Source organism: Pteropus alecto, unplaced genomic scaffold, assembly GCF_000325575.1.
Source record: "Pteropus alecto unplaced genomic scaffold, ASM32557v1 scaffold92, whole genome shotgun sequence".
NCBI lineage: Eukaryota > Metazoa > Chordata > Mammalia > Chiroptera > Pteropodidae > Pteropus > Pteropus alecto.
In genome coordinates this window covers 4970525-4991402 of record NW_006432447.1, presented here as the reverse complement: position 1 = coordinate 4991402, position 20878 = coordinate 4970525, and the positions used below count along the sequence as shown (strand labels likewise).

The following is a 20878-nucleotide window of genomic DNA, read 5'->3' as shown; positions in this document are numbered from 1 at the left end:
AGGCATGGAAATAAAATTTAAAAAAGAATTTAGCATTTTGTACAACAATGCTAATGCTGAACATTTTAACCATGTCCCCTCTTGACACTTCCTTCTTCGTACCCTCCTCAATACTTCCTCAGAAACCTTTTTCAATAAAATTACTCAGGAATGTGGCATATTCAACTTCTCCCTTTACTAAAGTACTCAAATATTTCTTACACACTCATGCAACAAGTATACACTGAACAACTCCACCCCACCCACTTCAGTGACATTGGTTCAAACATTTGCAATAGAATTAGATTGCTGTGGCACATTCTACATTCCATACTGGCATCCCCAAACCTTCTAAATGTTTTTTTTAGCAATCTGTATTCATAAAATTCACTTTTTAAATAAAGTTCAATGGGTTTTTGACAAATGCATAGTCATGTATGCACAATCCAGTATAATAGAGAAGAATTTCACCACATTAAAAAATCCCAGTGTGTCACCCATTCAAACCTCTTATTTCCCCTTGGCAAACACTAAATTTTTTAAAAATCGTCTCTACAGTTTTGTCTCTTATAGACAGTCATATAATTGAAATTACACAGCACATAGTCTTTTCAGACTGGCATTTTTCACTTTAACAATAAGCATTTGAAATTCATCCACGTCTTTTAGTGGCTGAATAGCTAATTTCTTTTTATTTTGAAATAATATTCCATTGTATGGTTGTGCCACATTTTGTCATGCATTTACCTAATAATGAAAAGCTCAGTCATCATTTTTGGCAATAAGGCATAAAGTGGCTATACGCATTCACATGCAGGGTTTTGTGTGGACATAAAAAGCAGTTGTGTGAACACCTAGGAGGACGATTACTGAATTATATGGTAAAACTATGTTCATTTAGCTTTGTACAAAACTGCCAAGCTATCTTCCAAAATGGCTATACCATTTTCACTTCCTACCAGCAAGGAATGAGAGTTCCTGTTGCTTCACATCCTTGCCAGGAAGTTGGTACTGTCAGGTTTTTGGATTTCAACCATTCTAACAGGTTTATAGTGGTATCCATTATCTTAACTTGCAATTCCTGAACGACAAATTATAAATGACTTTTTAATAATAATTCTTCACATTAAATTTTTCTGTTCAAATTATTGGTGAGGATTTTGTCTCCTGACTGGACCCTGAATAATTCTCTATATTTGCACTGTCCAACATGGCAGCCAATAACCTCATGTTGATAACAGCACTTGAAATATGGCTAGTCAAAAATGAGGTGTGCAGTAAGTATAAATTATCCACAAGATTGTAAAGATTTAATATGAAAAAAACAGCATATAAAATGCCTCAATAATTTTATATTGATTGCATGGTGAAATGTTTTAGACGTATTATGTTAAACAGATTATATTATTAAAGTTAATTTCACCCATTTCTTTCAATTTATTAGACAATATGAAATTGCAGGTATGGCTCACATCACATTTCTACTGAACAATGCCACTCTATCCTCAAACTCTAACCACAGTAATCTTTATAATACAAACCTAATCCCACCATTTCCTTGTTTATTTAACCTCTGATTTTAAAAGACCCTCATAACTATCAAGTTAAAGTCTGAACTCCTCAGCATGGCAAGTAAGGCTATCAATTATTACTTGTTCAGTCATCCACCACACCAGGTTCATCTTTACAGGCCACAATCCTGCTATACTGATCAATTTAAAGTTCCCTGACAATATCATTTCACACATTCATTTTGTTTAGCTGAACTCTAAATCCTGGCTCTTCCTAGCAAGTCTTGTTTCTGTGCTCATTCTTTGGAGTAATAGGCATGTTCCCAGCAGCATGCGCATGTACGCATGTATATATGCATGCATGCGTTTGTGTATGAAGAAGGGAGGGGGAAACGTGATTTTTTTTTTTACTAAATAGGAAATATATTCACATGGCTCAAAATTCAAGGGTGATCAAAGTTATACAATGAAACTTGCCCATCACTGTCCTCAAGCCACAATCTTCTTTCCTAAGAGGCAACCAATATCATTCATTCCTCTATGTCCTTCCAGAGACATTTAAACACATAATAAAAGCAAATGTATATGAAAAAAATTGAAGATATAAATAAATGGAAACTCATCATATGTACATGAACTGGAAGGCATAATATCATTAAGAGGTCAATACCACCCAAAGTGATCAACAGATTCAATGTAACCTCTAACAAAATCCCAATGACTTTTTTTGCAGAAATAGAAAAACCCATTCTAAAATTCATAGGGAATCTCAAAGGACTGCAAATAGTCAAAATAACGTTGAATAAGAATAATGCTGGAGGATGCACACTTCCAGATTTCAAAACTTATTACAAAGTTACAACGATCAAAACAATGTGGTACTAACATACAGGCAAACATACACACCAATGGAATAGAACCCTCGTATATATGGTTAAGTAATTTTTGACCAGGGTGCCGAGATCATTAAATGGGAAAAGGGTAAAAAGGTAACCCAGAGAATGGGAGAATATATTTGCAAATCACATATCTGGTAAGGGATCAACAGCAAGAATACATACAGAACTCCTAAAAGTTAACAATTAAACAAACGAGACTGGAAAATGGGTAAAAGAGTTGAAACACATTTCTCCAAAGATAGGCAAATGGCCAATAAGCACATGCACAGATGCTTAATATTTAGTGATACTCACTAATCAATAGAGAAATGCAAATTAAAACTACAAAGAGATGCCACCTCACACCTATTAGGATGGCTATGAGGGTAAAGGGAGGGACAAGGGGGAGGACACGAGGAAGGGAAGAGAGGGAAGAATGAGAAGGAATAAGGGAGAATGAGAAGGAATGAGGGAGAATGACAGGGAGAGAGAAAACAAGTCTTGGTGGATGGCTACGATCAGAAAAAGAGAAAAGAAGTCTTTGTGAGGATTTGGAGAAACTGAAAGTCGTGCACTGTTGATGGGAACATAAAATGGTACACCCGTTGTGGATAACAGTATGGCATTTCATCATAATATTAAAAACTGAATTACCAATGATACAGTAACTAAACAATTATATATCTGGGTATACCCAAAAGAAATGAAAGCAGGTCTTAAAAAGATGTATGTACATCCATTTTCATAGCAACATTACCGACAGTGGCTAACACTTGGATGCAACCCAAGTGTCCATCAGCTGACATATACCATATGACTCCTCTTACACAAGGTACCTAGTCAAAATCATAAAGACAGAAAGTAGAGTGGTAGTTGCCAGAGTCTGGGGGCAGTAGGAAATGGTGACTTATTGTTTAATGGGTATAGAACTTCAGTACTAAAAGATGAAGACAGATGGTGGTGATGATTATACAACATTATGAATGTATTTAATACCATTGAATTGTACACTTAAATATGGTTAAGTTGGTTAAATTTTATGTCTATTTCACCAGAATAAATAAATTTTGGAGAAGAAAACCCAAATGCATTTATATTTCCATGTATCTATCATATTTCATGTTACTTATGCACAGTTCTGCACCATTCCATTTTCACTATCAACATATTTTGTAGTCAATCTATAAACAAGATCTAGAGAATGTCTTGATTCTTTGCTGAAAGCTGCAGTGCTCCACTACACATCTGTATATTAATAAATGTACATCCGTACATTAATTTATTTAGAGATTAACTTGATGGTAGATATTTATTTTGTTTTGAATCTTTTACTATTACAAATAATACTACAACAAAAAACTATCTGTATAGGAATGTTTGTGTGTATAAAGGAGAAATAAAACATAATTCTCATACCTGTGAGCCTTTTAGCTTTGGTTGTAAACTGGGCAAAAAAGAAAAATAAAAACATAAAAATCCATTTGATTTTATATCTAGGGTCTATCCATATTTTATCCCCATTATCAGAAGAGTGATTTTCCTAGTAGAGATTCAGACGATAATATGTAGTCAAGATGCAGAAAGACAAGAAAAACTGATGTTCAGAAAGAGTATCCTTAATAAAAAAAATAAAAATTAAAAAAAAAAAAGGAGTAAGGAAGAGGTAAGATCACAGTATAACAAGATACACTTAATCTTTAGCTTATACCCAAGAGATATAATTTTGCAGTCCTGAGAATAATTTCTCTCTCAAGACATAGGGCTATACTTATCCCACAAAATCACATGTTTGTTTGGGGCTATGGGTGGAGGATACCGGTATGCAGGGATGTAGAGGGGATTTAAAAATTAAGAAGTGTGACAGTTATTTCAAAAGGTAATAATATACATATATAATCCTTTAATTACTTGTGACTTGCCAGGCTCCCTTCTGTACAATTTTATGGCCACAAAGGTCAAGCCTCCTGTAGATATAGTCCCACTTCTGGACAAGGATCCAAGGTACTCTCAAATTAAAGAAATGGATGATGTTCCATGTCAAACTTGCTTGATTCGTCCAGTTCTGAGAGTAAGTCATCTTAGGAAATGAATGTGTGCCTTAATTTGCAGGTTAATAATGCTTTAGTAATCTAGCCAATAACCCGGTTCCTCCTGAACTAGAGTCCTGTCCTACCATTATCAGTTTACCCCAGGGACTGAAGTCCTATTCTTGAATCCCAAGCCATTAGGTCGGACCCCCACAACAGGCCACGAGACCACATCCACACTAACTCTAGCATAGATCTAGCTCAGCACAGATCATTAACTGCTTACTGATCCTAAAGACAAAGTCTCCCTGGTGGAACAAGATCAGCTTACTCCATCTACCCCAACTACTACCCACCTATAACATCTTTCTTCCACTAATATCAAGTGGATTTCTTCCTGAATAGCTGCCTCAACTTCGTGGTTATGTCTAGTTTCTATGTCTTGTCTCATAGAGTCTCACTTATTCTACCATTCAGAATTCATGCTTAAAACCCAAGTGAAACCTATTACTGCCAGATATGTATACTAAATCTATTCATAAGCAAACAAACTCAAATCGATTCAATCTACATTACAGAACATATACTATTAGAAAAACAGATTATTTTCCTGCTCATTCAACACAACTTTTATTTCTTCATGCATCATGCAGTTACTAGGTACCAGACATATAAAAAAGTTGATCCTTCCATGTGGTATAACATATTGCTTTCAAAGAACTTAATAGTATTTAAGATGTATTTTTCAACATTCTAATACAATTTTATCAATTAGCGGTAGAGGAGGAACACTCATCCTTCATTTTGCATAAACAATAGTGTAAGTGAGATTTCTATGACCCACAGATTTAGTAATACAGACACTAGCGTCATGTGTTCATTGCTGCAGCTAATTTAAGGGAAAGTGGGGAAAAAACAGACGTTAATAAATATCTGTAGGAAAACAAAACTACTTGAAACAAAACCTGCCTCAACATGTTATGTAACGAATTTTATGGAAAATATCTTCATAAAGTTAGAAAAATATACACTCTTCACTGCTTCTTTGTGAAAATATTATAATCTAATGTCGGAGTTTAGATTACTCTTTAAGACAAAATGCTTTGCTACAATTATATGCTACTTAGTTTAAATGTATATCTACACTTCTGGTAAACTCTTTTAAGTAAAAGTTCGCACTGCTGTGTAGGAAAATTAACTATCCAAAATCACTCTATCCCAAAACTCTGTATAGGATAAGTTGCAGTCTGAGTGGTTTTTAAAACATCTTTGGCCCATTAAATATCTAAAAGAAGATGCTCAATGGACAACTGGATAATGAATCTGGAGTCCAGGTTGGAGATATAAATCTCAGTGACATAAGCTCAGGGATGGTATTTAAAGTCATGAGATTGGATGTAATCACTAAGGGAGTAATGTGTGCAGACAAAAAAATGATGTCCATTATTTGTTAATGCAATCACAAGGTCAGCATAAACATGATGCTACATGTAGCATTTATTTAGAGAGCATTAATTATTTGGTTAGAGAGCTACAATAATAATACCTATGAATTAAGATAACTAAAAAATTAGGATGGTTTGATGAGAAAAAAGTCTCTTTAGTAATGGTTCACCAAAAAGAAACACTGAATGAAGTGCCCCCTAAGTGCTTAGAAATAAGGAAAATAATACTACCCATAACAGAAAATCCTTACACCATTTGTTTTCATATGACGTAATAAATGAATAAAACCTCTTAAGAGATCCATGAAGTCCTCTTAAAAAGCATGAACAGTATTAAAATAGCTAAACAAAGAGTATGTCAATCAAAACTTGGGATTGTTCAAAATGGAACCAGTTGATAGAAAATGTCCGAACAATCTTCAGAACAGGTATTGAGGCACAACTCAAATCTGTCATTCTGACAATTATACTTCTCATTTTAGTATTCTTTTTTCCCTCCTCTTTAATCCCCCTCCCCCACTTCCACCCCTGACCTGTGGATGTTGCTGTTTCCCCTTAAGAACTGGATCTCTGAAGGCGGGGCGTCTCCTCCCACATGCTCACAGTGTGCACCCAGGGCCTGGTGCCCCCGGTGTACTTGGCGGATCTGGACACTCAAGGGGTCTGGTGCACCGATGGTATGATCCGTGGCTCCACCTGGGGCGCGAACCCAGTACCTTCTGCATGTAAAGCCAATGTGCTAACCACTACACTATGGAGCCACCCCCTCATTTTAGTATACTTAAGACAAACAGTTTGGGAGTTAGGATCTTTTACTATTATGGATAACTACAACAATAAGCCTGTGGCTAATTACCATACATAAATTACCACTTTCTATTTTTGTTTTCTACTCTGTAAACTGCATAGAAGACCTATTTCATAGTACTGGTGTGACCATTAAGTGACATAAAAAGCATCAGCTCAGTGTAAAGCCCAGAGCAGAAGAAACTCAGAAAGTGGTACTGTTTCCAAAATCAAAACATGGGCCTGGGTCAGGCAGAAGTTTAGATAGCCATGGGAATTAATGAGTGTGAAAATATGAACTAAAGTCTAACTAACACGAGTCTCTAGAATGCTACTTTCCTATCATGGTCAACATTTTTTCAATTCTTAAAGTATAAATGAATAGACACAAAGACTTTCTTAAAGCAGACAGCATTTAATCTTCATCTTGTAAGTGAAGAATTTCAACTGGAGAACATATTCGAGTAAGCAATCATACAGGCAATTTATTCTCTCATCTTCAAGCAAGTTCAGTCTTATTTCCAATTTTACATCTATAACCCATGAATACCAGAGAAAGCAACGTAATTTTCCTATAGTCTCAGGAAAATTGTATAGTAGTAAGGTGAACTAGAATCATCTCCAGCTTCTAAATGTAAGACTCTCCCTTTTCCTAATTTTTTTAAAGAAATATTGCCACCAAATAATTCTACAAAATTAAGAACTATTATAAAGAGTGATTATAATGCATGTCTTTTCATCCATAATTATTTTCCTTTTAAATAGAGGTGAAGGATAAAGGCAAGTGTTAGAGAAAATTATAGAAGTCATCCTTCTATCCTTTTTTTTTTATATAAAGATTGTCCTGGAAAATTAAAGGGTATGAAGTTTCACTGAAGCTAATTAAAATTTGTGACAAACATAAATACTGATGGAACAGCAATAAGATTAAAAAAGCCTTAAGTCACTAAAAGGACATACATACAATAACTGTTAAATAACATAACCATCAATTACAATAGGTAGATCCTATTTGCTTCATGATTCAAGCCAATTGGTTATTTGGTGATATTAATAAAATAGTTACTGTGGGATATAATAATGATATTAGGATGATTTTTATAAAAGAAAAAGCCCTTATTTTTAGAAATACATTATGAAATATTTACAAATGGAATGATGTCTAGGGTGACCTTTAAAATAACATGAGTAGGAAAGAAGGGGTAGAGATAAAATGACCATAACTTGATTAACTGTTTTAGCTGGGTAATGGTCCCATGAGGGTTCATTATATTATTATGCCTCCTATAAAAGGAGGCTGAAATATTCCTTAAAAGAACTTTTATAAAAGAGAAAAAGATTGCTAACAGCAACTAACATCATAAAAGTGAGTGCAGAATAGTACAAGCCTTAACCCCTTGACACAGTTATACTATTGTCTTTAAGAGCTTATGCTCTCTTAAATGACTGGTATACTCAGAATACGTAAAGATTTCCCTCAAAGAATATTTAAAGCGCTTCTAAACTTCTCAAGCATGTATCAGTGTGAATATATTCTAAGAAAGGCCCAAACCCCAAAATACCACCACCAAAGTGCATGCTTAAGAAATCAGAGTTGCATCTAAAAAGCAGGGACGTTATAATTAAACCTCCTTCCATGTTCATCACCGCTATGCTTTCACATGGACCACCATTTATTTACAAGAGAAGTAGGAAGAGCAAGAAAGATATTATAATTGATATCCTTTTTCTGATCACGGCCAAGCCAATTTATGAAGCCAAGTTTCCAAAAATCTTTAATGTGTCACTAAAATAACAAAAAGTATTAACAGTACTAGCATTATCAAATAGCTCATATCAAGCCCCTTTACTTGGTAACCATTACAGGAACAAAAAAGATAAGCATAATACATACTGGAGGCCGGCCAGGACGACCCCTTTTCCTTTTTCCTTTGACCTCTGTTTCTTCAAGTTCGCTGCCAGCATCGGAATGAGCAGTAGTTTCATTAGTTGAATCCCTAGAAAATGTGATGTATTATTTTAGTGAACAAATTAATTCATAAATACAATGAAGTTTTGTTTCACTACTTTCCTTACCTCCTGTTATATAGCCAATTAGCAATGGCTTATACTTCCACTTTAGCAAATCGAAAATGTTTTCCTCCTTGTCTAATATTATATAACACTGAGTATAATGAATCTCCCAAAGAGAGAAATAAAGAGAATGAAATGACTGGAAATGACCGCTGTTATACAAAATATAAATGTAAAATACAACCGAAAAAGACTAATTCTTTAAAATGAAAAGATGAAGGTTTTGGAGAAATTCATTCATTTTATAAAACCATTAAAGTCAGTGGTGTGCTGAAAAACGTTTAACAACTGGCCCTTCAAAATATATATTCACATAAGTTATTAAAAATGTTACTGATAAAGGATGCAGGGCACACAATTTTAAACAATAAAACAATCTTTATTATAAATTTCATATACTTTATTGATACATAAAATGATTTTAATAATTTTGCCAAATTCTTGTATCCATAGTTAACCTATGGTTTCAACTGATGAATAAAAAAAATTTGATATAAAAGATGTTTGATACCTTTGTTCATTTTAATGAATAGGTTGCAAGTAAAATGACAAAGACATTTGTTGGAACTTAACTCACTGTTCAATGGTGTGAGCAACTTCTTAACTGAGTTGGAGAACAGTTCTCAAATACTGAAGCATATTTCCTTAATTATTATGCTATCATAATGTAATGGCTATAGACCTGACACATCTTGAAGTTTAATCTGCATTGTTAATGATTTCTCCATCACCTTATTAAGTCTATAGACACTGACAAAACAATAAATTGAACTCCAATGCAATGTTTGCTGATTTTCATAATGTAAGCATTCCCACCACAGCCAATTTCAAACTACCAAAGTGACGTCACCAGAGTTGGAAAGTAATGAATAGTAGTAATATACCACTACAAAGTATTTCCATCATAGAGATACAATAGGTATCAATAAAAACCTCATGAGCAGAAAATAATATGTAAAATAATTAGGAAGTGACAAATTTTGAGTATTTATTACTTTTATTTTTAATACAATTTATTTAAGTTTGTATAATTTAACTTTTTATAATGATTGTTATATTTAATCAGGTCAAAAAATCTTGGAAATTTAATATTCAGCTCTCTAGGCCACTACAAGCTGGCTCTAGCATGGCAATGAAATGGTACAGTAGTATGAACAAGAACTTCTTCACTAAATTCTATATTATTAACTATACATTATCATTAGATCTGTCCATATGTAAGTCAAGATTTTCAACTGCATGCATAACATGCTTCTTTGAATGCTACCTCAAATTCACCAAATACATGTAAAATTAAGTCTAACACTGACTTATTTCTAGCTCTTTGCTCATGGCAATACCACTAATTAACCAATTTATTAATTTAATGCATATGTGTGCTTTAAATTGTTGTAAAATCTATTACTATCACTATTATCCAAATTATTAGAAATCACATCAATCTTTTCCATGTGCCGTCAGCTAACAAGTCCTGAGGTGTCCTCAGTACAATTGTCTCCCATTCTTTGCATGATTATTATCAAAATTGGCACTCCCTGAATTAATCTAATCTCCCTGCTTCTATTAATTCCTCTGTCTAAGCCATTTTATACACTGCTACCAGTAGCATTCTTGTAGTTTTATCTCCCTGTTTGCAAACTTTCAAAGGTAAACTAGTATCTAAAACTATAAATAAAGTTGATCTAGTTCAGGGGTCAAACAGTAAATATTTTAGGCTTAGGGGTCTTCAGATCTCTCTATCTACTAGTCAACTCTGGCACCATAGCATGAATGCAGCCAGAGACAATACATAAATGAATGGACGTGGCTGCTGTCTAATAATATTTATAAAAGCAAGCATCTGAATCACTTGCTGTAGTTTGTCAATCCTGGATCTAGTTGATCTTACACGTCTCTACTAATGAACAATAAATCACATTGCTTTTTTCCTCACTATAGTTTAGACTATGCTTAGCATATACTATGTGCCAGTTTATATATATTATCTACAATAAACACCCATAAAAACCTTTAAGTAAACATATTATTGTCCTGATTTTACAGATGAGGAAACGAAAGATCTGAAAACACAATAATCTTGTCCACAGTCACGCACACCTAGTAAAGTGGCACAGTCCACTTAGATATCAAGGTAAACCTGAATTCCCTTTTGCCATGTAAGGATACTAGAATGCAAATATTATAATTTGTATTTCTTTTTTGTAAAAAGAATCCATTAGTGCTTTTGATGCTCATGGAAATCTCTAGGCAACTATAGGAATAAACTGGTTCCAACATATGGTATGTGACCCATTAGTGAAACTAATTTAACCTTAAACAAGAGTTCACTGACAAAAAATGTAATCTGTTTTCTAATTCTGCCAACTGTAGCTAGCTTAAAAGGTGACAGCTCTTACCAGCAAATAACTTATACACTCCAATTAGTATATACATGTTTATTAGAATATATGATACACAAATTTCTGTTTCTTAATGTCGAGTAATAGAGAAGATAAAAGAATATAAGGAAGAATTTCATTTCACCATACCCTAACTTTAAATCCCAATCTGCAGAAAAACATGAACAGTTTCATCAATAACTTTCCATAAATGTTTTTACATATATCTCTCTCAAAATACAAAACAATATCTATATTTCAGTATAAAAATTTTCTAATAGGAATTTTCCATACAAATACATAGGGCACATAATTTATGAAATTTATTTAACTGCTTTCCTACCAATGAGCACTTACACTGCCTCTAGTTTTGCACTATTATAAACAGAGCTGAAAAACTGTCCTTGTACATTAACTCTTATTACACATCAACAAATCTCTCTCTAGGATAGACAGAGTAGAGTGCTGAGTGTCAAAGGGTATACAAATTCAAACTTCAACCACTGCTCTACACAAACCCTCTAAATGACTAATGTTCACATTTGGAAGACTACTGAACATTAATTAAGAGAATGGAAGAATCAGATCAAATCTTATAAAAATGATTTCTTGCTCCCTAAAACTCTCTAAATTCTGTCTTCCTCTCTCATTTTCCACTGCAATCACTTTAGTTCAAGTTGTCATCATCTCTGGCCTGGATAAAAGGTCTCCATGCTTCTACTGTTGCCTCTTCCAATCTAATCACTATAGGGCACTAAGAGCAAATTTCTAAGTATGTCATATTATGCTTCTCCCATGCTTAAAACCCTACAGTGGCTTCCTACTGCTCTTAGGAAGAAAAACTCAAAATTTTAATATGATTTAGCAGGTTCCTGTATCATACAGCCCCACCCTATTCACAAAGTTTATTTCATGCCACTGTCTATCCCCAACCCTCAAAAAAATAAAAATTAAAAAAAAAAACAGCTTTACTTCAGTTCCTCAAACATACCATGATTCGTCCTTGCTCAGGGTCTTTGCACATGCCTTTCCTTCAGGATCCCGTCTTCCTTCAAACCTTCCCTCTACTTCAGACAAAGCTCAACTATCTCTTCTTTACAAAAGTAGACTAAATGAAGGGATATGTTAAAACTCTCATAAAATCCTCTAATTTACCTTCATAGCACTAAAGGCAGTTTAGATTTATATATTTATAATTATTTGATTAATATCTATCTATAGAATCCTGATGGCAACAAGGACTGAATCTCTTCCACGTGTTCTTTGTTCTTAGAACCTGGCATACTACCTGGTATAACAATATGTGGCGCAATATATAAATATAAATATATGGTAATTAATATTTGTCAGTGCCTAACAGTCAACAGCACTATGATGACAAACTCATTGTTAATTATATCTAAGTAAGCCAAGAAATAATGAGGTCACTGACTAGAGTGACCTTTCTAGTGCTTGCATTAGAACAATCAATATTGAAATAAACATTAAGAATTGCTGGATCAAAAGATGTCTGTTTTTGAGGAGACCTTAGTGACTATTATTGGTGAGTTCAGTCCATTTATATTTAGGGTGGTTATTGAAATATGAGGTCTTCTTATAGCCATTTTATCTTTTGCTTTCTGGTAGCTCGGAGTTTCCATTGCTTCCTTGTCCTTGTGTTTCTGTTTTCTTTATTTGGTTGGCTTTTGTGGGGTTTCCCTCTGGTTCTTCTTGTTTTGTGATATCTATTTCAGTTCTAAATCTTCTGTGGGTGGTTACCATTATGAATACGTAAAGGTTAGTTATAGATATAGTCATCCATCTTCTTCTGTGCGTGTGCCTTATCTCCATTCCCCTTTGCAAATTTGGATCTTTTACTTCTCCCTTTTTCAGTTATTGTTATCTCATTCTGTGTCTATGTATACTGAACGTTCATTACTATCTTGTTTTAACAATTCTCTTATTATGTAAGCTTATAATGCCCTGTTCTTAGTAAGGGTTGCACTCCTCTGCTTCTATTTGTCTGACAGTCACTTTACTCCTAATTATGCATTTTTTTGTTGTTGTTATTTTGTTTTAGGTGAGCTGACCCTTTTCAGTATTTCCTGTAGTGCAGGCCTTTATTTCTCTTTTATATCTAAATGAGAGCTTAGCTCTTTCACTTAATAGCTTGTTCGGTTTGCGCTGAGAAGTCTGATGATAATCTAATGGATTTTCCTCTATAAGTTACTGTCTTCTTCTCCCTGGCTGCCCTGAGAAGTCTATCTTTGTCGTTGATTTTTGATAACTTTAATACAATGTGTCTTGGTGAAGGCCTTTTGGGGCTGAGATAATTGGGTGTTCTGTTGACTTCCTGAATTCCAAGTTCCAGCTCATTCCTTAGATTTGGGGAATTCTCATCCACTATTTGTCTGAAAATGCTTTCTAGTTCCTGCTCCTTTTCCTCGCCTTTTCCTGCTACCAAAAAAAAAAAAGTCTTAAAGAGTATTACAGGACCACGAGAAGGAACCTACCCAAACTTCGAGGGGTCAGAGGATACCTTGGCTAAGACCCAAAGGATAAATGAGTTCTCTAGGTAAGGGCAGAGGCACTGCAGACAGGATGAAGATAAACAAAAGTACAAAGAAAAGAAAAAAAAAAATACTATGTGGAGACCTCAGAATTCTATATATGTTCAAGATAAAGACAAATAAAGAGGTTTGAGGTAAGTAACTATTAAAAGCTTAAACTATACCTTCTATATTTTGGAGAAAGGAGGGTAGGTATTGATGGTTTTTCAAGCAGGTAAAATAGTTTGGACAACTTTTTTTGTCTAAGAGCTCTAGAGGAAACTTAGAAAGCCAAGAGATCAATTGAAAGCCAACTACAGTCTCTTGGAAAAAAGGTATATAAATAAATTGGGACAATTAAAACATAAATAACTATAAACTGATGTTCATTTTCATTATATCTAAACTACTGTTATCATATAGAACCACAGTATGCCAATTTCTAATCTGCATCTTGATGAAACCTATAAAAGGAAAAGTATCACTGATCATACTTCCCAGAAAATCCAAAAATAAGAACCCCATTCTACATCTGTCCTACAACTCCAACACATCTAATGAGATGCCACTAGAAATGCCAATTGGTATGTCCTTCATGTTACCTCTGGCAATCAGAATCGCTTGTCAACCTCAATCTCAGGGAAAAAAGGGGGAGGAAGAATGATAGAGAAACATAGTGATATAGGATAGGGGTCTATAAACTTTTTTCTGTAAATGGACAAACAAAATATATACACTTTGCAGGCAATCCATTTTCTATCACAACTTATAGTACAAGAGCAATCATGAACAATCTATAAAGGAATAAATGTGGTTCTCTTCCAATAACACTTCATTTATAAAAATAGGCAGTATGCCAGATATGGCCCATGAGCTATAGTTTGCTGATCCCTGATATAAAACAGTAACATCTTTTTTGTTCAATATCACAGATTGTATCAACATTACAAAACCAAGGGCCATGATGAATATGGTAATTACACATTTTAATAGTCCCTTGAATCCAAACATATTGTTTGACTATCAGAGAACATATCTGAGGTGTCTCATTAAATAGAGTATTTTGATATAGAAAAATGTTATACATATTAAAAAAATAAGAAAACTACAATACTTACTGTAACACTGGTAACTCTGAAGTAATCATTGCTGGGAAGGTCTTTCCACGACGGAGCAAAAGAATCCAGTGCTGTACAACTCAAAACTTTAAAAATAGCCTCAAAGGCAATCCTGTTAATAAAAAAAAAATTTCCAGCTTTATTGAGATATAGCTGATAAAACTGTTAAGATATTTAAAGTGTACAATGTAGTTATCTAAAAAACACATAGATTGTGAAGGGCTTCCCCCAGAGTTAATTAACACAACCATCGCCACGTTATTTACCTATTTTTCGTGAAAATAGTGAAGTTCTACTCTCTTAGAAAATTTCAATAACAAAGTACAGTTTACCAACTATAGTTACCATGTTATACATTAGATCTTCAGACCTTATTCATCTACAACTGAAAGTTTGTATGTCTGCACCAACGTCTCCTTATTTCTCCCACTTCCCAGTCCCTAGCAATCATTTGTTTACTGTTTCTATCAGTTTAACTTTTTTTAATGATTCTTCATAGAAGTGATGCCATGTGATGTCTGTCTTTCTCTGTCTGGCTTATTTCACTTAGTATAATGCCCACCAGGTTCATCCATGTTGTCAAATGACAGAATTTCTTTTATTTTTATTAACACAGAATGATATTCAGTATGTCTGTGTGTGTGTTATGTGTGTATGTACATACACATCACACACACACACACATACACCAGGTTTTCTTTATTCACTCATCTCTTGACAGACACTTAGGTTATTTCCATACCTTGGCTATTTGTTAATAATAATGTTATGAACAGAGGCACACACATATCCCTTCGGATAATCATTTTGTTTCCTTTGAAAGATTACCAGAAATGGAATGCCTCAATCATATGGTAGTTTTACTTTTAATTATTTAATTTCCATAGAGACTGTACCAGTTTACACTCCTACCAACAATATACAAAACAAGGGTTTCCTTTTCTCCACATCCTCACAAGCACTTATCTCACTTTTTTTGATAATGGCTATCCTAACAGGTGTGAGGTGATATCTCAATGTGGTTTTGATTTGCATTTCTCTGATGATTAGTGATGTCGATACATTTTTATGTATCCGTTGGTTATTATCTGCATGTATCCATTGGTTATTATCTGCATGTCTTCTTGGGGAAAAATGTCTATTTTAGTCCTTTGAAAAATTATTTTAAAATAAAACTAATATGCCTAACTATATACACCACAATCAATCACACTCCTTGATATTTACCCAAATGAACTGAAAACTTATGTCCACACAAAAGCATGCACAAATTTAAGCAGCTTTATTCAAAATTGCTAAATCATGGAAGCAACCAAGGTGTCCTTCAGGCGGTAAATCATGGAAGTGACCAAAGTGTCCTTCAGGTGATAAATGGATAAATAAACCATGGCACACACAGACAATAGAATGTTATTTGGCACTAAAAAGAAGTAAGGTAGCAAGCCATGAAAACACATGGAGGAAGCTCAAATGCGTATTACTACTAAGTAAAAGAAGCAAATCTGAAACTGCTACATACAGCATGATTCCAACTACACAGCATTCTGAGAAAGGCAAAACTATGAAAACAGCAAAAGAATTAGTGGCTGACAGCATTCAGGGGGCAGAAGGGATGGATAAGCTGGCACAGAGGATCTGAGGGGCAGTGAAACTATTCTGTATGATACAATGGTAGGTATAGACATATATCATATATTTGTTAAAAGCCATGAAATGCACAACATCAAGAGTAAACCCTAATGAAAACTATGGTCTTTGGGTGATAATGACATGGCAATATAAGTTCATTGCTTTTTAACAGATGTACTACTATGGTACGAGATGCTGATAGTAGAGGAGGCTGTACGTATGTGGTAAGAGAGGGTAAAGAGGATCTCTCTACCTTCTGCTTAATTCTGCTGTGAAACTAAAAGTTCTTCAAAAAATAGTCTATTCTAAAAAGAAAAGTAGCAGGGGGAAGTGGGACAAAACAGAGCATCCATGACAGGCCATGAAAAAATAGCAAATAGAATAACATGTACAATTGGAATTCCAAAGAGAAAAAGTACAGAGCAGAAAAATATTTAATGAGATAACAGAATTTTCCAAAAACAATTTAAGACATTAAAACACAGGTGGAAGATGAGAAGATTCCCAGGCAGAATATTCTAAGACATACATATTGCTAAAAACCAAAGTTAAAGAAAAAATTCAAAAGGAAGCTCAAGAAATAAAATTCCTCACATACAGAAAAACAAAGATAAAAATTAAATCGAATTTTTTGTTTGAAACCATGTTAAGATAAAAGACACAGAACAGCATTCTTAAAGTGCTGAGGGGGAAAAAATGAACCCTGAATTACATAACCAATGATAACAATCTTTCAAAAATGGAAGGGGTGATATGTCATGGAAAATACAGAAGAAGCTCCCAGAATAAGCCCTTCAGTGAAGCAACTTTTAGGTTGGCAAAAAAAGAGACAAAATCAACTTTTTATAGACATCTAGAATCTAATAAAAACACAACAAAGATAGGAGTGCTTAACAAAGAATGGATCTATTGAATTTTCTAAAATATTTAAGCTAACTAATAATATGCAAACACCAAGAGATTACGTGTTCTAAGAAAAAGTCACTGTGGACATTTTGATTACCTGTCTACCATCTCCCCTTCCCTAGCTCAATAGTGTCCATAGGGACAGCAGACCAAGTTCCAGGTACAACTTGCTGGTGCCAAAGAGAAAAACATGGACTCTGTTCTCAAAAATTGTGGCTGTGTGTTTTGAAGGACTTCTCAGGTGTTATCTTTCAAAAGCATTTAAAGACATACACTACAAGTAGTTGCTTGGGGCATGAGAAAGCAGATGGAATAAACAACAAACAATATGAAAAGCCTCGAAATAAAGAGGCCCAGGAGGAAACTACTGTGGGGACTAGGGGCTTTAAAATGCTAGCACAAAACCCAGAAAATCCAGAGTGCTACATGCAAGCCTACAACTGGATACAGACTTAAAGAAGTACTGAGAGGAACACAGGCTTGCACCTCTAGCTGATCTTTGGGCTCTGTGTAATCACAAGGTAAAGACTAAGGCAGAGCTATAGGCAGCCTAACTAACCTTTGAAGAAATACTTCAGCTAACTAATAACGTGCAAACACCAAAAGATAACATTTTTTTCCTTTTGACTCCCATTGGCTCAGGAACTTTATAAGATTGCTGCTAACTATGAGCATAAGAAAATCTCAGTTACCACACATGATAAGGATTACAATCTTTGCAAAAAGTTAGGAAAAGTCACTCAACAGATGACTGCAGTCCTCAAGAGGTAATAACAGTAAACCTTGGGGAGGAAGGAAGAATCAGTGTTCAAAGTTACATTATAATATTCAAACTGTCTTTTTTTTTTTTAAACAAAAATAACGAAAAAATCACAAGGCATAAAAAGAAACAGGAAAGTATGGCCCATTAACAGGAAAAAAAGAAGTTGACAGAAATCATCTCTGAGTAGGCCAGACATAGGATTTAGGCTTTCAGAAGAAGAGAGAGAGACTTCCCGAGGAAGATAAAAAGAAGTAGAAAGAATACCTACAATAGCAGAAAATGTCCCAATTTTTATAAAATACAGACATCTACACAATCAAAGTCAACAAACTACAATGAGGATAAACTCAAAAGAGATTCATGCAGACACAAACTATAATCGAACTATAAGAGCCAAAGAAAATGAGAGAATCTTGAAAGAACAGCAAAAAATGACTGTCACATTCAAATAATCCCCAGTAAGAATAACAGTAAATTTCCCACAAAACCATGAAGCCAGAAGGCAGTAGGATAACATATTTAAAATGCTGAAAGAAAACTGTCAAGCAAGAATTCTATATCCAGCAAATTATCCCTCAAAAATAGCAGAAAAATTAAGACAGTCCTAGAAAAAACAAAAATTAAGGAAGACTATTGCTAGACCTACCCTACCCAACAGTAAAATGGTAAAAACAGTCCTTCACCTAGAAATGAAAGTACAACAGACAGTAATTTGAAGCCATATGAAAAATAAAGAACAGTGGTAAAGTAACTAGAAGCCAATTTTATTGTATTTTTGGTTTTCTATATGTTTGTGGTATTGTATTCTTGTTTCCTATACAATTTAAAAGGCAAATACATAGAACAATAATTATATACCTAAGTTAATAAACACACAACATATAAAGATGTAATTTTTAACTATAACATAAGGGGGAGGGATGGAGATAGGAGAATTTCATAAATTAACCGTTACTATCAATTCAAATAAGATTAGTATAAATATAGGATATTAATTATGATCACCAGGATAATTACTAAGAAAATAATGTTAAAATCTAATCTAGTCGACCCTTCATATGTGCAGGTTTTGCCTGCTTGCATTCAACCAAATGTAGAACAAAAATTGTATTTCCAAACCACAGGTGGGAATCCACAGGAGGTCCTGGATCCAATTCCCCAAGAATACTGACAAACTGCTCTACATAGAAAGTGAAAATGATACACTAAAAAAGCTCAAACACAAAAGAAGACAGTATTGGAGAAATTGAGCAACGAAGAAGATATCAGATATATAGAAGACAAATAGTTAAATGGCAAAAGTCCTTTCATATCAGTAATCACCTTAAATGTATTAAGTTCATCAGTTAAGAAACAGGCTGGCAAAATGGATTTTTAAAAATTGATCCAATTATATGCTGTCTACAAGAGATTCACTTTAGATTTAAATACACATAGGTTGAAAATAAGAACATGCAAAAAGATATTCTATGCAAATAGTAAGCTAAAGAAAGCTATACTAATGCTAGTGTCAGAAGAAAATAAATTTTAAGTCAAAACTTACGAGAGACAAAGCAGAATATAATACATTGGTTTAGAATGGTCAATTCATCAGGATGTTTTAAGAATCATATATGTCAAATAGCAAGCAGATTCCCAAAATGTATGAAACAAACACTGACAGAATGAAAAGAGAAACAGACCGTGCTACGATAATAGTTGGTGACTTGAATACACACTTTCGATAAAACACAGAAGATAGAGACAGAACATCAATAAGGAAAAATAGGAGTCTAACAAAACCATAAACCACCTAGACCTAACAGATACGTTCAGAACACTCAACAATAGGATACCCATTCTTCTCAAGTACACATACAACATTCCCCAAAATAGCTGATTAGTCCACAAATAAGTCTTAATAAATTTTAAAAGACTGAAATCATAGAAAGCATCTTCTTTCAGCACAGAAATCAATAACGGGAGAAAAACTGGAAAATTCAAATATGTGGAAATTACATAACACGCTCGGAAATTACTAATGAGTCAGAGAAGAAATCATAAGAGAAATTAGTACTTTGAGAGAAATGAAAACACTACATATATACTAAAATATATAAGATGTAGCAAAGCAATGTTCAGAGGAAAAAAAGAGCTATAAACATCTACAGTTTTTAAAAATAGAAAGATCTTAATTCAATAACATAACTCTACACCGTAAGGAACGAGAAAAAGAAGAGCAAACTAAGCCTAAAAGTGGCAAAAAGAAATCACAGAAATTAGAATGGAAATGATCAAAGTAGAGATTTAAAAAACAAGAGAGAATTGAAAACTGAAATTGGTTCTTTGATTAAAAAGTCAACAAATCTGAAAAGTTTTTAGATAGTCTAAGTAAAAAAGAGAGAAGATGAAAATAACTTTAATCATAAATGTAGGCAGGAATATTACTATCGACCTTATAGAAATAAAAAGACTGTAAGAAAATAGGAAGGACAATTGTGTGTCAATAAATTAAACAACCTACATTAAATAGACTAATTTTTAGACATGCACAAATTGCCATAGCTGGCTCAAGGAAAAACAGAAAAACTGAACAGACATACAACACATAAAGAGACTGAATCAGTTATCCAAAATCTCCCAACAATAAAGTCTGGAACCAAATGGCTTCCCTGGTGATTTCTACGGACATTTAAAGAAATAACACCAAGCCTTCTCAAATTGTTCCAAAAAATATAAAAGGAAGGAAAGATGTCCTAACTATGAGGCCAGTGATTCTTTTGTATGAAAGCCAGACAAAGACACCGCAAGAAAACTACAGACCAATCTGCCGTATAATTATAGATACAAAAATTCTCCAAAAAATACTAGCAAACAG

The 20878-nt window shown here is 33.9% G+C and overlaps 1 protein-coding gene across 3 annotated transcripts in view; it reads right to left on the bottom strand.

Annotated features, from left to right (window-relative positions):
* Positions 1 to 20878, bottom strand: part of STAG1 (stromal antigen 1) — a 333229-nt gene that overhangs the window by 219616 nt on the left and 92735 nt on the right. For all 3 annotated transcript variants that reach the window (XM_025043566.1, XM_006907217.3, XM_006907218.3), the window contains 2 exons: positions 14724 to 14835; positions 8521 to 8623 (listed from right to left, as the gene is read on the bottom strand). In XM_025043566.1, the coding sequence (XP_024899334.1) occupies positions 8521 to 8623; positions 14724 to 14752 (132 nt within the window). In that variant the 5' untranslated portion in view covers positions 14753 to 14835. The remainder of the gene's footprint in view (positions 1 to 8520; positions 8624 to 14723; positions 14836 to 20878) is intronic.